The following is a 15,747-nucleotide window of genomic DNA, read 5'->3' as shown; positions in this document are numbered from 1 at the left end:
TTTCAACCTAGAGAGCTTCCCTACTTCTCCCAACTTATCTCAATATCCAGTCTTTACTGAGATCTTACTTTATGCCAGAAACTGCTTGATATTGTGCCATAATTATCAACCACAGATTTGGCCTTCAAGACCAGTTAAACAACAGTTTGAGCAATAATTATATAGACAGGAAGAAAGATAATACCAGGTTCTGAGAGGAATTAAGAGAAGGAAAATATTGAACACCCATCATTCATCATTTAACAGTGTGATCTAAGGATAAGTTTGAACCTCTATTGCCTTGGTTTTCTCATCTGTAAAATGGATTTATTGTAAACCCCATTGATAATGCTGTCTACCATAACATGAATCAGTTTCATTTTCCACCTGAGCCCCTGTTCACAAATGCACGTGGGTTCAAATCGTAACTCTTGGTCGAGGCGAGGAACATGAAAGAGAGGGTGAAGGTGGGTGAGGTGGTAGGCTGTCTCAGGAAGTGGGGAGGCAGAGGGGGAGTTAATCTCAGAGAAGGGTGCTGAGATGGGCACTGACTACCTGAGAGACCCCTGGACTCCTGCTGTTTTCCTAGATGTACAAGACAGACATAGGCCTGGCTCACAGTTGTCAGAATAGTGCATGGTATTTAGTAAGCTATTAATATATGCTAGTTATTAACCTTATTATCAGTGTGATATTAAAAACACTTAACAGGCAGTGTGGCATGAGCATCTGCCTATCAGGAGATGCATGCAGTGTGAACATAACTATGGGTTCTACATGAGAGGCTCACAGCCATGACTGGTCAAGCTGAGTCTCAGAGAGTAGGGAGAATATGCTCATATGGAGATTATGAACAAGAAGAAATGCACTTCAGTGGGGGAAATGCTTGGGATGTATATCTGGTAGGGTTTTTGTTGTTTTATGAGACTGAAGTTAAAGGGTGGAGATACAAGAAAGAAATGACTGTAAAATTAGGTTGGGGCCCAGTCATGAAGAGTAAGTGGTATTGTATTCATTAAGAAAACAAAACTGGTGATAGCAGAATTGTATAGCAGCTTATCAAAGGCTAAAGGATGCATTTGGTTATGAAGTTCAAAATGAGTGCAGCTCACCACACTTCAATATGGAAAATGTCCACATTTTAGTTCATTTTAAAGAACACATGCACACATACTTTAGATAGCTTTCAGCTGACCAAAGTTAAAAGAAAATATTTTGTAATGAAGTACAGATCCTCAGAGGTTTAAGGGTCTATTTTTACTAAAATAGTCTTCATTTTTTTGAAGCATTATCCTCCAGTACAACTCTAATTTCAAAATCAGCATTTCTCATATGTTGACGAAACAGGCAATTTCCAAATCCATCTTGGAAACAGACTGGTGTGGTGCATCTGATCAAACCAGTAGCAACATAATGTCAAACACAAATGGGAAGCATTAAAAAAAAAGCCTATAATGGCAACTCAGCAGCAATGGCACAAGTAGGAACTAAAATCTCTAGTTAAAGCCAACGATGGCCTGCAGATTAATTCTGAATTTTACTCCTTATGTGATTTCAAATCAGTAACCCCCTGCTACTCAAATTCCAATAAATGTGAAATGGACATCTGTTTGTTTCTTTTGTATTCTCAGGCACCACCTTTCCTCTACAGTTCCTACACCCTTCCTTTTTCTGGTAATTTCCCCTTCCTTTGGGGGAACTCCTCATCAGCTCAGGGATAGAATGTGATCTAATCTGGTTAAAATGAAAGTTCTTACCGCCAGTTTTACATAACTTCCTGCCAAGCTTTGTATGATGATGTAACTACTATCCTCACCTCAGTGCAAAGTGGGCATCCCCAAAGAGAAAGTTTGCCTGGGAAAGAAAACCAATCCATGGAAAAAAAAAGAAAAACAGGGTCAAATATGGGAGATGGAAAGACATACGGCTTCTTTGTTGTTTGGACCCAGTCATGCCTGGACTTCCCAGCATAGGAGTCAATAAACTGCCTTTCATGCTGACACTAGTTTGAGTTTTTGACACTTGCAGTTGAAGGATGATTGGCTAATAAAAGTATTCAATACTTACCTGAAAATAAACCTAACACATTTTAATACAGTAATTTATGACTAAATAAAAGCAGCTTAGGTTATCTTTACTTAAAATTTAATGCCTGATATAAAGTCAGGCACAACACACTGTATATGCCAAAGAAATTAAACAAAACATATAAATTGTTGGCATTATATGTTTAGCATTTCACTAACATCCTGAAACCTGAATCCTATCACTTGCTACAGTGAAACAAATTGGCTCAACTACACTTAGGAATATTACAGTAACTCTCTTTAATTCCTATTTATAATATGAACAGGTGCAAGTTTTGTTTACTGTAAATTTATGTCTATTAACCCCATATGTAATAATTAGCAATTATGAAAGGCCTACCTTCCCTTTGAAATCATTGTTTAAAAAATAAAGAAGACCAGGTGGAGCCTTTCTCCTTTTAAAATATGGTTCGTGAATGAAATGTAGGATGTTGAACTTAACACGGGTCAGGGAGTTTGTTTATTCATCAGAATTTGTCAGGAATCCAAAATGGTGAAGGCCTCTAAAAAAGAAATTGGGTTTGAATACTACAAACTTAAAGGGCTCTCAGTGAATTGTTCCAAGTTTACCCCATCTAAGCAGTTGACATAGTTATTCACTACAACACGTTTACTGTAAATTCTGTGGGAATAAATGTGCATATTAATCAAATGATCTGATAGTTATATTAAGGGAACTCTGCTATATTCTTTGGAGAAGGCAAAGGCAACCCACTCCAGTACTCTTGCCTGGACCTGGTAGGCTGCAGTCCATGGGGTAGCGAAGAGTCAGACACGACTGATCGACTTCACTTTCACTTTTCACTTTCATGCATTGGAGAAGGAAATGGCAACCCTCCAGCATTCTTGCCTGGAGAATCCCAAGGACGGAGGAGCCTGGTAGGCTGCCGTCTACGGGGTCACACACGACTGAATCAACTTAGCAGCAGCAGCAGCGGCAGCAGCTATATTCTTTCCTAAGGAATAGTCCATAATTTAAAGTCTAACAGAATTCTAGACAATAGATATGGTAAAGATGCATTAGATCATGTGGGGTTTTTTCTGTCCCCCCCCACTCCTGGGGAGGGAAAGTACAGGATAAATCCTTTGGTTTTTGTCCAGTTTTTTAACTTAAATTCTAGATGGGATGGAACTCAACACTTTTCTTGGAAATGAGACTACATCATAACAGATTTCACTGTCAGGAAATTCCTCTCCACCCTGATGCTCAGATCACATGTTCTTTTCGTGTACTTTATCCCACTTTTCCCAATAACAATTCTGTGACACGTTTGATTCAATTCATTCTCTTTCTTGCCTGTCTCAAGAAGATAAATCTCACTGTTAAGATTGTGAAATCCCATTCAGTTGTCAATCCAGTAATTATTGTGAAAAACATAATTCTACACAAATTTTTTGCTATATATGGGGAGAAGATCCCTGAAGCTGCTTTAGGAAGTATATGTATTTTTCGAACGCCTAACCCTTATTGTCTATGAATCACATTTCTACCACTACTCTGTATCAAAGGTCTTTGGGCCATTACTGTCTTCAGATGCTCTTCTCCAATTTCTACCCCAAGTTACATATATTTGTACTTTACAAGTTTCTTCTGTGCTTATAATAATGTTCTCATTATCTTTTCATATTTCTAATCTTTCCAAGCCTCTTTTAATGAATATTTCTGGTTTCTTTTTGGTCTAAAACTTTTCCTAATTATAAACTAAAAACGAATTTCATTGATATTCAATTTTATCATTTGTTTTCTTAACCGTTAGGTACACAGATGCAATACAGATGTAATAATCTTTTATAGTCATATTGCAATTTCATAACTATAAATTCCAATAAAAATAGGAAACTTTAATAAGTGAGATCATAATGTATACAGAGCTGCCATAAGGTATAAATTAAGTCATGTATATACATAAATACACATACACGTTCCAAAAGCACTTTGAAGAGTTCCAAGTGTTTCTTCTTTAGCTATTGTTAGATGTTTCCAAACACAGTGTAAAACTGCTCATCACAACACCCTGTGTGGTAATGTCAAGAGGAGAGTTGAAATGGGGTGCAAGGCACAGAATTCACAGTAAGACACAGCTCACTGTGTGGACAAGGAAAGCCAGATTTGTGAGCACTGATGGTTCAAACAGCAATGCAGAGCCGCTGCTTTTCTGAACTGACTGTAAGAAATAGCAGTTCCTAGTACTTACACAACCTTTTACATAGGGCATCATACCAGGTGCCACCCAAGTATAAAAGATCCATTCGGCTGTCTCAAGAGGTTAAGTTACATACAAATCCCAAGGAAAGAATGGGCATCTGAGAGACTAGTCCTCCTGTGCCTAGATGGTGTGCCATATGGGCCCTTCTTTAGTGAGGTGGATCCTTGGATCAAACTAACAACAGTTTTCAGCCTACAGAATAAAGCATATTAAAGTCTGAGCCTTACAAGTCAATTCAGGAGGCTAGAAAATACATTAAAACATTTTTTTTTTTCCAAGATGGTTTAATCACTTTTCAGAGAAACAAAACTTTCCAATGACCAAGAGAAAGCACCCCCAAATCTTCCAACAAGGTCCTCTGCCACTATCTGGGTATTGTCACATTCTTCCTCCAAAAGAAGTGCTCAATTTTCGTCACCAATGTTCTTAGTAGATTCACTTTTCACTGAAAAAATAAGGAAACATACAGTCAAGTGTGTATACTGTTTCTGTTTAGCCTGTTCTGTTTTTCCCTCTTCTCTCCTCCCTCTGATTCATACCAACAGCACTGCTCATGGGGACAGACAAACCATGTCATGTCCCAGGCAGCTGAGATATACAATTCTGGCCACAATAAATACAGAAATGATGTCTGAAAGTGGCAATTATATTTTGTGAGGTAACATCCTTCCTGCCTCTGCGGAAGACTCAGGAATGGTCACTTCACAGTGTGGGTAGGATCCGATACTTGCACCACTGGACAGACCACTATTATCACTCAGGCTGGCCAAGTGTGGTTGGAATAAATTTTTCCAGGATTTTTTTTAAACTTAAAATTGAGGGTCAGTATATATTGAATGAATGTGGGCTGACAGAAGACTAGCTAATCGCCATCTCCTTCTTTTCACAGGAAAGGAGACTGAGAGCAGAAATGGAGCTCCTTTAAAGGAGCTGTCTTGACTACAGCAAAACTATGATTTACTCACTAATGCAGAGTTCCACGAGGATAGACACTGGGCCTTTCTCTCCTATATTTATTTCCCCAGTGTAGCATGTATACTGAGTTAATATAACTGTAAGCTACTCCAACTTATAGACTGTTTTTTTTTTTTCAATTTGCAAAATGGGAACCAGAATAACTGCTCTCTTTATTTTATTGTACAGGGAAGCTAAAAGGAAATGGCACATAAACACTCTGAAAACTGTTAAGGTTAAAATACAGATTATTTGCTTGAGGCTTATAGCCCTTTATCTCCATTGTGTAGGTAAGGAAAATAAAGCTCAGAGGCAGAATGAATGCCAAGGACCCAGCTAATAAGAGGTGATGCTAGAACCATAAATTTGGATCTTGCTTCATATTCCAATTGCCAAGTTCCTTGGGTTCGTCAATGGTACCTAGATGTAACACTGTACCAGCAACCAAACTGGTGTCCACAGGGTCAATTTTAAAAGGAAGGCATTGAAACAGGTTCTACCCAAGAGATCCTAGCAGAGTCCTTCATAGCAGAGTCCTTCAGGTCTCTCTCCATGATAATACAAGTTACTCGTTTTCTCCTCTGGCTTTCTCAGGATTGAAACCATTATAGACCTTATTGCACTGTAAACTTGCTGTGCTGTAAAGACGGCCTGAACTCCATCCCCATCCCACTGCCCACCCCCACCGCGCCACACACACACACACAGAAACAGAAAGGGGGTTGGGGTTAAGCAGGAGTGAGGCAGGAGAAAGGAAGAAAGGATTTATTGGCCCAAGAAGAGACTGATGTGGGAATTCCCTGATGGTTTGGTGATTAGGACCCAGTGCTTTCACTGCTGAGGGCCCAGGTTCAATCCATGGTTGGGGAACTAAAACCCCACAAGCCTCATGTCATGGTCAAAACAAATAAATAAGAAAGGACTGATATGTAAGTAACTTCTATGTTAGTATTTTCACTAATTCAAGTAATCATTTTTGGGTTGTGTGCATGCATGCTAAGCCACTTCAGTTGTGTCTGACTCTTTTAGACCCTATGGACCATAGCCAGCTAGGCACCTCTGTCCAAGGGATTCTCCAGGCTAGAATACTGGAGTGGGTTGCCATGGCCTCCTCCAAGGGGATCTTCCTCTTAAGTCTCAGTACTGGCAGCGCCACCTGAGAAACCTAAAAAGGCAGAAGTAGTCTGTGATTCTGAGTTATATTAGAGAAAAATATTTTGCTAAGTTTTAAGTTAGTGGGCTTTGCCCTGTTTGGTATTGCAGTTTGGGATGCTTTTCCTTTTGCTGCTTACTGAAGTTGCCCAGTTTTCTTCGTTTAATGGAGCTCCATTCTTTTTTTTTTTTCCCTTAGTCTGAAATGTAGCATGCCTTTACTGTGTCATTTAAATCTACCAGCTAAGTTTGGCAAACAGGACCTGTGAGACAAGAAACACCATTCTGAGCACTTCCCACTGGACTGATACAAGGTGTGGGGACAGCACTCTACGCCTCCAATCCAGTGGGGCTACATTAACTGCTTAACCTTTCCCATTTCATAAAAAGCCAAAAGCAAACAAAACTTGTCTATTGCCCACAGACAGAGGCAGACTTTTTAAAAAATAAACTATGGCCATCTATACTCATAACAAACATTTTAACAATCATCAAACGTGAAAACAACTGAATCCCAGGCCAGAAATACACATTCCCCAAACTAGAAGAGAAACACCTTTGCTATGAACTCGAGATCAAAATCCAACTTTTTTTGCCTCTGGAGAGAGAAAAAATTTCAAGGCTTTCCAAAGAAAATGCCCCGTTCTTATATAACACCCCCTTTCGGCCCCCCTCTGCCCCCCCCACCCCCGCACTAAGGGACCACCCTGTAGAATATCCAGTGCTGTGAGAATGTACAAAGAAAAAGACACCTTGAGGTGCTTACACAAAGCAATGCATCTATAGGAAAAGCTGGCATTATTTTCAGAGCCCATGCATTCATGATGTGGCAACACTGATGTGGTCCTTAAAGTCCTGCTAGACCCTCTTCAGTTCTCTGTCACAGCAGCTCTGAATGAGCCTCTCTACTGAAAGCGCAAGTCACTTGAGGTTCGTGTAAAGAAGTCAAATATCGAACCACCACCAAGAAAGACCAAATTTTACTTCATAGGGTTCCAAGTACACTACAAAAGTAGCCCTTTCTTTTTGCTTCGTGACAGGAAGCCTTACTTCAATGTGCATTCCTAAAGAGGAGCTGCGTGTGCTGTGTTTATTTACACAGACAATGTTTGCTCTGGCTGGTAACCCATATTGCTAAACCACTTTCCCTGAAACCAACATTTAGAGAGAGAGCTATGTGAATTATATTAAGGAAGAAGAAGGGTATAACACAGTTTAAAAAAAAAAAGTGAAACTGGCCATTTAGTACTGAAATTTCTAATTTAATTTGAAAAAATAAAAATGGATGTTCTCAAATTATTTTAAAAAACCACCAAAACATAAAGTCAAGAATTAACCTAAAGATTTAGAGAGCTAATTGATTATTAGAAACTTCTGTTTGCCAATTAAAAATTTGGCTTCAAATTGTGGCACTAACAAAGTCTGGCTAGTTTAAAAAAATTTTTTCTATTAACTTTCACAGAGAAAAAAAGCTACCATCCACATATACAGAGAAGACCTTACAACAAAGGAAATTGCCTATTAAGAGTCTATAATGCTGGTATAACAATAAAACCCGAACCATATATTTCTAATCCAAGGATTTTATGTTTCTCTGGAGTTACAATGAGACTCGGCCTGTACCTATAATTCTCAGCTGAAAGTGCTATCTAGTGGTTCTGAGTTAAGGTAAGTAACTTCTTTTTCTTTTTAGAAGTAATTTTTAAATTTTATTCATCTTTTAGATTACATTCAGCTACATAATTAGTTTCAACAGTAATTGCAAATACGGGTAAGTCACCTTATATACGAACATTTTACACATACCATTTCCAGTTTAGGTACTTCCTCCCAACTTCACTACTCATCAAAGAGGGAAAAGTATAGAATACTAAAAATGTTTTGTGATCTCTCATTTTAGGAATCTCTAAGGAGTTTTAACTAGGGAATAAATTTATCTGATCTTAGACAGACTGTTACTTAAAAGATTATTACCTTAGAAAAAGACAAAATACAAAAAATTCCAAAGAGGCAAAGGACATCTTTTTAGAGGCAGACATTCAATGATTCATTCATTTTAAGTTGATAAAAGCTTACAAGCTCTCAAACAGGACAGAAGCAACAGCTCAATCATATTTTTCTTTATAGCATTATCTGTAGTTATAGAGGAAATTCAGTTAAGTGTGTAAATACAGTGAAAAAATATATAAAGACAATCATGTAACTGTTTCAATTTCACCAGTTATTTAAAAGTTACCAGGAAGAAATTTACACTCACCTTGGTGAAGAACTTTCATGTCATTACTGTATTCTTTTAATACTACATGTAATGTTGGGTACTCAATGATCACTTTGCCCCTCAAATTGTCAAGGAGACTTTTGTCAGGATCCAGCTCATAATATCTTTTAGAAAAAAAGCAAAATAAAAACAAAAATACCCTTTTATTTGAAGTTATTCATAAATAAAATATGAGTTCCTTATATTAAAAAATTTTACATGGAGATGACAATAATTCAATAGCTATTTCCTTATAATATAGTAAGTTTACCACCACTAAGAAAATTGGGTAAAAGAGCTATTATTATGGGATTCCCAAAGTAAATCAAAAGCATATCAAATAATTTGATATTAGGAAAGCTCTAGAATAAGTTATTCATTTTCATCTTAAGGGATAAAGGCTTTTTATATAATATCTATATTTGATGTGTCATGAATTTTTCTTGGATACAATAACTGACTAGCTAAAAACTCAAATTCCTCAAATATATTTAGTTTGAGCCTTAAAAGATAACCAAACAACTAGCCCTGATAGTTTATAGTAATATATGGCAGTAAAATAACTGGCTATAAAATACTCTGTAAAAATTTAATTCTAAATTATATTTTCCAAAATTTATATTACCATATAATTAAATCTGGCTTTATTTTGAAATTAAAAAAAAAAAACAGGTTTGAGTTTATGAATGAGGTAAAAGCACAAAATATAAGAAATATGGAGTTTATCTATAAAGAGTTGGACACGACTGAGTGACTTGCGCTTTTTGGGCTTTCCTGATAGCTCAGTTGATAAAGAATCTGCCTGTGATACAGGAGAACCCAGTTCAATTCCTGGGTTGCGAAGAGCCGCTGGAGAAGGGATAGGCTACCCACTCCAGTTTTCTTAGGCTTCTCTTGTGGCTCAGCTGGTAAAGAATCTGCCTGCAATGTGGGAGACGTGGGTTCAATTCCTGGGTTGGGAAGATCCCCTAGAGAAGAGAAAGGCTACCCACTCCAGTATTCTGGCCTGGAGAATTCCATGGATTGTATAGTCCATGGGATCGCAGAGTCAGACACATTTTCACTATGACATAAGCCAGTAAATGTGTCACAGGAAATTAGATGTTAATATTCCTTAAAGACAGTAAAGCGTCTGCCTAAAATGTGGGAGACCCAGGTTCGATCCCGGGGTCAGGAAGATCCCCTGGAGAAGGAATGGCAACCCACTCCAGTATTCTTGCCTGGAAAATCTCATGGATGGAGGAGCCTGGTAGGCTGCAGTCCATGGGGTCACTAAGAGTTGGACAAGACTGAGCGACTTCACTATCTATTCCTTAAAGTATGAAATTCTCAAGTCATTATTTAAAAACAATTTTTTTTTCAGTTGATTAAAGATATATGCCCCTAGCATTCTTCCTTGCTTGCTCTCTGAGGTAGGAGGAAGGGTGAATTTCAGCTAGCTCATTAGGAGCTGTTTAAGAGAATGTGCTGGCATGTGACTATCATGTCATGACAAACAGGAAAAACCTCAGAACTTCCACCAGTGTAGTGCAGAAGTTCTCCAACTTTTTTCTCTTATCTCCACAGATGACAGATGATACTCACATGCAAAGCACATATACCAAGAGATACCAGGCCTGACAGCTGGAACACCATCCTCCTTCCTTCCACTCAAGAAAGTACACTGAAATACCAGTGATCAAGAGTGAGGGTGCCATTGAGATACATTTGAATCTGCTGTAATTTTAAGAGTAAAACATTCAAATTTTGGTATTTCTTAATTAGCAACAAACTGTTTGCACCACACTTTGCAGCTGAGACAGGCAGCACACTACACTCTTGGAATAGCGATTCCTCTGTACGCTCTGTCCCATGCACTAGTTTTTCAATGAGGGAAAACAGAATTTCTTCACAAAATGCAAAGCTGAGCCCACTACAAAAACTGATTTCTTTTTAAGAAATGAGTGACAAGTGAGAAAACAACTGTAAAACCAAAACTTTACTTATGTTTGCATGACCACAATTAAATTCTTCACTTTAGAATCATAGAATATTTTATATGTTGAAAAGAAACTTGAAATGCAAAACATCAGTTTTCCTAAACTAGTCACCCTTGTGCCCATAGGCCACAGAACGCGTACATTCTTTTCCCTGTGTAATATAATACAGACGTGTTTATGATATTTTAAAAGTGGTTCCAGCCTTCAAGGAATAAATGTTTCACATCTTTTACACATTATTTCCATTTGAAACAAGCAGTATTTTTTTTGAAGTTAACAGTGATTATACAAAAAAGAGAGATTGAATTAGATACAGACATATACAATTAACTTTTATAAAGTAAAATATAAAATGGATGTAACTCAATTTTTCTTAGGAGAAAGTAAGACTTGAACTTTCAAATAGGAAGTTTTCAAGTGGCATCCTACAAACACTTGTGGTAACTTATCTTCTGTACATTTTAACTGAATCATAAGGCTTCTATTAAGAGACATTTTCCAAATAAGGGAATGTTTTCTACATATTTAATTATTTTTGGTAAATAATTTTTAGTTATATCTAATGTTGTAGGTATTTTTTTTGTAAAATATTAAATCTTCGTTAAGCTTCTCTAGATTTCCAAAGTGAAACAATTAAAATAAACCTGGTCAGTTGTGTGGTTTTAATGAGAATCACTGAATTTTACTGTTTACTAAAAGATGTTGCAAACTTATCATAGCAATATTGTTATTGAGTGTCAGTCAGCTTGTAGACCTGTCTTCCAGTCTGTCACTTAAAAGAGGTCAGACTTCACTGAAATTCTGAATTTCTTTGATTTTTCTTACTAGTGGTTACTCTTAGTCTACCATTAATATTTGCCAGTAATTAGGAAGTAAATTATATAAACTGTTTTATAAAGAAAGGCTATTAAACATAAATGTGGTAATGTTTTGTGGACCTGGCATTTAGTTAAAGGAGGAAGTAACTTTGGCTGGTTGCTTGGGTTTGAAGTCTAACACTCAAAGTCCTGGCTCCATCTCTTACTGGTCTGTGATTCTTGACAAGTTACTTCTCTAATTCCTATTCCATGATCGAAAGTGGAGATAATAACTGTATCACTTCAGAGAGTTATTACAAGGGCTAAATGATAAAACACAGAAATTGTTAACTCATTTACTTAATCTGTGAACACAATTTTACAGTTGTATTTACCTAAAATAACAATGCATTCTTACAGAAACTTTAGTTCACAATAGTCAGTCAACATTTTCAATAATGAAGAATGGCACTTATGTAGCACTGAAACACTTTTTTATGCGTTCTGCATTCTAAAATGTAGCCTCACAGCCTTCCTCACAACTTTCAAACCACTGTTTGGTATTACATTTACTTCCAAGAGGCTGTAACTACTTTGAAAGCTTCTGTTTCCATTATCTCAAGGCAAGCTGTAGAGTCTAGCTTGGCACTGCCCAAAACCTTTAGGAGTCAGCTCCTTTGCAAACCATTAAGTCACTGAATCTTAAGTGAAAGCTTCATCTTTTTAAAAAAATTTTCAAGAACTCTGGTGTTCCCATTAGTAAAGGGGTTCTACTACCACAAGACAAACTACTTGGGTTTGAAAGAATTAACATACCAACATTTGTCTTTTCTTTTTCCCTTAGGGACTCTCTTAGACATTTCCTCTTGTTATTTCACTTGCTTATTACTCTCACAGGCTCACTAGCCGACCCAGCTCTAGGCACCTTCACTGGGGCATTGCAAGGGCAGCACAGCTCAGGAGGCTAGACAGGTATTACAGTGATTGACATCATATAGGTAAAAGGGGACTGATATTCAAGGGTATGCTTTTAAGCTTAGCTCTGTCACTAACTTTCAAAGAAACTGGCCAAGTTCTTGAACTTCCTTCTCCGGACTTTATTAGCAAATTAGGATTTTTTAAACTTCCCATAACTCAAAAGGAGACAGAGATTTAAAAAAAAAGAAGAGTCACAAACCACTCTATTTCCTATCTAACTAGTGACAACCCTTAGATCACCTTCCCTTTCACCCCCTTAAAAAACAGGTGAACTAAAATTGAATATTCTCCAAATTTAACAGTTTAATAGCAATCCCAAGGCCACAGAACTTTTCCACCACAAAATAAGGTCATTGGGTGAGGTAATCACCAAGCTCCCCTTCAGCTCTAAAACTGTGCAAGTTTTTTGACATTTATCTACAAAAGGCAGCACTTAACCTATATTCTTCATAGCTGTGTGTTATTTCTTAATTTAGGTTTCTAGGTTAAAAGTGCAAACTGTACACAGTTGAATCTCTTGCTGTTTAGAAAGACAGCCTTAACATAAATCAGTTTATTGTTATCTTATAGGCAAATTTTTTTCAAGTATGACTTATCTTGGTATAAACTGAATTCAGTAAAGTTAATCAATTATAAACTAAATGTTTTAGATTCATACTTATCAAATTCCTTTAAAATAAGTACTAAACTTATTTCAATAGAGCAGAAAGAGAACAGATTAAGTGAACAAACTAGTTTTTAAAATCCAAATGAAAAGGAAGAAAGAAACCAGATTCGTAATGAAGACCCAGAATAGGGGAAAAAAAGGATACATAAAATTCTAATTAACACATGTAAAACCAAACTAAATATAGGGGTCAGACAGTTTTTTTTTTTTTTTAAAAACTCTTCTGTTTAAAAGAAAATGGCATTAGTTAAAATTTCTCCAAATGATACTCCCGTGTGACAATTTTTGCAACTCAAACTGTCCATGTTACATTAGAAACAGGTTTTGCCAAAGTCAAATTTTCTTCTTACCTAATTTCATTTAGTTTTCATATTAAAAATATAACAGTAGTTGAACCAGTAGTTTGCTGCACCTCGTTTTGGGACTTTTATGTAATTTATGTAAACGTGTAAATGAAGACTCCACATGCTTGGCATGGAGCACTGGTCATGAGTGGGGGCAGTGCAGACACCTGCCTCCGTTCATAAAGCTCTACAGCTCAGAAACACACAGGTAGATGATCCCAGTCTATTGATGACATGAAAGCTATGGAATGTAGTGAAATAAACTGACCAACTACACAATTTAAAACATTCTTTAAAGAGGGCTTTACAAGACTCTTATTCTAGATGCCATTAGTAGTAAGCTCAATTACTTGTAAATCCAGAAGGCTTGGGTTCCAATCTTATCACAGGTCCTTACATGCTCTGATTTCTCAAGAGTATTCAGTTTTCCTCATCAGTATAATGATGGAAGTTATCTAGCTTGTAAAAGCTATCTAGCTCATCAGCTAGCTTGTAAAGATTAAATCTAATAGGTGAAAATGTTTCTAAAATGTAACTTGCCAAACTAGTATCAGTAATAAGACTTTGCACTTCAAAGGTAATTTTGCACCTTTAGCAAGGAAATAACATACTTTTCAGGAATTATGTTCATCATTTAAATGATGGACAAGTTAGTAGAAAAAAGCATAAATTCTGTAGACAAAAAGACCTGAGTCCAAATCCTGGCTTTGTAACTGTAATTTGGTTTCTTTGGGTAACTCAATTCCTCAGAGTCCACAATCCCTATCTTGTAGAGATACAATACATGCTTCATTAGAATTAACGCACATGAAAATGTTGTAAACAGTCCCTAGCATTCATTCATCAATCAATTCCTCAAAAATTTATTTAGTATCTACCATGTAAGGTGGCTCAGATAGTAAAGAATTCGCCTGCAATGCAGGAGACACAGGTTCAAACCCTTGGCTGGGGAGATCCCCTGGAGAAGGAAATGGCAACCCACTCCAGTATTCTTGCCTGGGAAATCCCATGGACAGAGGAACCTCGAGGGCTACAGTCCACTAGGGTCACAGAGTCAGATATGACTGAGTGACTAACACTAAGATAAAGATAGTCTCCTAGGTAATGGAAGTTCACAGAAATAAAAGCTACAGTTTACTGGAAGTGCCAGTTAAAGAAACAAGCTATCACATTTCATTGGGACACGTGTCATGATAGAAATCTAAACCCAAGTAGATACTCAATAAACCTTCTCTCTTATCCCTTATTCACCTCCACATGTTCTTTCAGGTTGCAGAGGTGCCTGTAGTATCTAGGCACTTCATTTGCTAACTCGAGCTCCTTCCCTCCTTAACTGGTTTCTTAAAAATCCTTCCCCCTGCATGGATTTTCTCCTAATTAATACAGGGGATTTTAAGTAGTCTTTCTCCTGTTAACAAAGCATATCCTTCTTCTGGTGCTAGACTAAATGCAAGAGTCTTATACACCTTCAATCTTCATTAGGAAGTATCACTTTGGAAAATATGATCATGTTCCTCCAAATAACTTGCTTAAATGTTAAGCAGTTCATGAATTAACTACACCATAGAATTATTTGCCTGTTTGGTTATTCCTCACTCAACACATACTTACTAAGGTCTACCACGTACCAGCTGCTGTTTCAAGAACTGGGAATACAATGGTTAACTATTAGGTATTCACTAGATATGAAAAGATGAAGGCTTTCTAGGAAGAAATCACATGTACAAGGTATTAATAGAGAATATGGGAACACACGCAGAATTCAGTTTTGGTACTTATGAATTTCAGTGAGAAGTCTAGTTGAAAAGGAGATGAGGTACTTTGGCTAAAATGAATCACCTAGAAATTTCAATATGTCGTTATTCTCTCTGCAGAGTATATAAAATTTGGCACGAGTTACCATGTAACGTAACTAGAATGGATAAAATTAGTGGATTAACATCAAGCCGAGACTTAAAATTTATTTTCCAAGTTTTTAGAGAAAACTTTTTATGTTTTACATAATCCTCTTAATCAATAATCAAAATAGTATATAGTTGAAATGAGATCATTACTATGGAAACTGTAGGCTTATCATCTGTTAAGACTTTGTCATATCATTTGGATCTACTTTTCTGTACAGTCTCTCAAATTAATATTTACAAGTTCACAGCAGCTGAAACTTCAACCACTCATCCATCCAGCTGAGTTTCAGCTTCCCTGGAGCTAAATAAGAGTAAACTTCTCTAAAGCTATGTTTACAATTCTTATCACAAAACTGCCTCAAGCAGAATGCCACACATGAAACCCATTTCATCACTGGATATGTTGTGAGATGATGAAAATATTTAGCAACCTGTGCTACAT

At 36.9% G+C, this 15,747-nt stretch overlaps 1 protein-coding gene across 4 annotated transcripts in view; it reads right to left on the bottom strand.

Annotated features, from left to right (window-relative positions):
- Positions 1-3,101: 3,101 nt before the first annotated feature.
- ZNHIT6 (zinc finger HIT-type containing 6) overlaps positions 3,102-15,747 on the bottom strand; it is a 71,819-nt gene continuing 59,173 nt past the window's right edge. For 3 of the 4 annotated variants that reach the window (XM_040232416.1, XM_040232418.1, XM_040232417.1), the window contains 2 exons: positions 8,637-8,761; positions 3,102-4,718 (listed from right to left, as the gene is read on the bottom strand). In XM_040232416.1, coding sequence (XP_040088350.1) covers positions 4,678-4,718; positions 8,637-8,761 — 166 coding nt within the window. In that variant the 3' untranslated portion in view covers positions 3,102-4,677. The remainder of the gene's footprint in view (positions 4,719-8,636; positions 8,762-15,747) is intronic. The other variant, XM_040232419.1, reaches the window with a different exon arrangement.

The sequence above is a fragment of the Oryx dammah genome, unplaced genomic scaffold, assembly GCF_014754425.2.
Source record: "Oryx dammah isolate SB20612 unplaced genomic scaffold, SCBI_Odam_1.1 HiC_scaffold_28, whole genome shotgun sequence".
Lineage (NCBI taxonomy): Eukaryota > Metazoa > Chordata > Mammalia > Artiodactyla > Bovidae > Oryx > Oryx dammah.
Note: the sequence above shows the minus strand (reverse complement) of the source record. Positions and strands in the feature narration are given on the sequence as shown.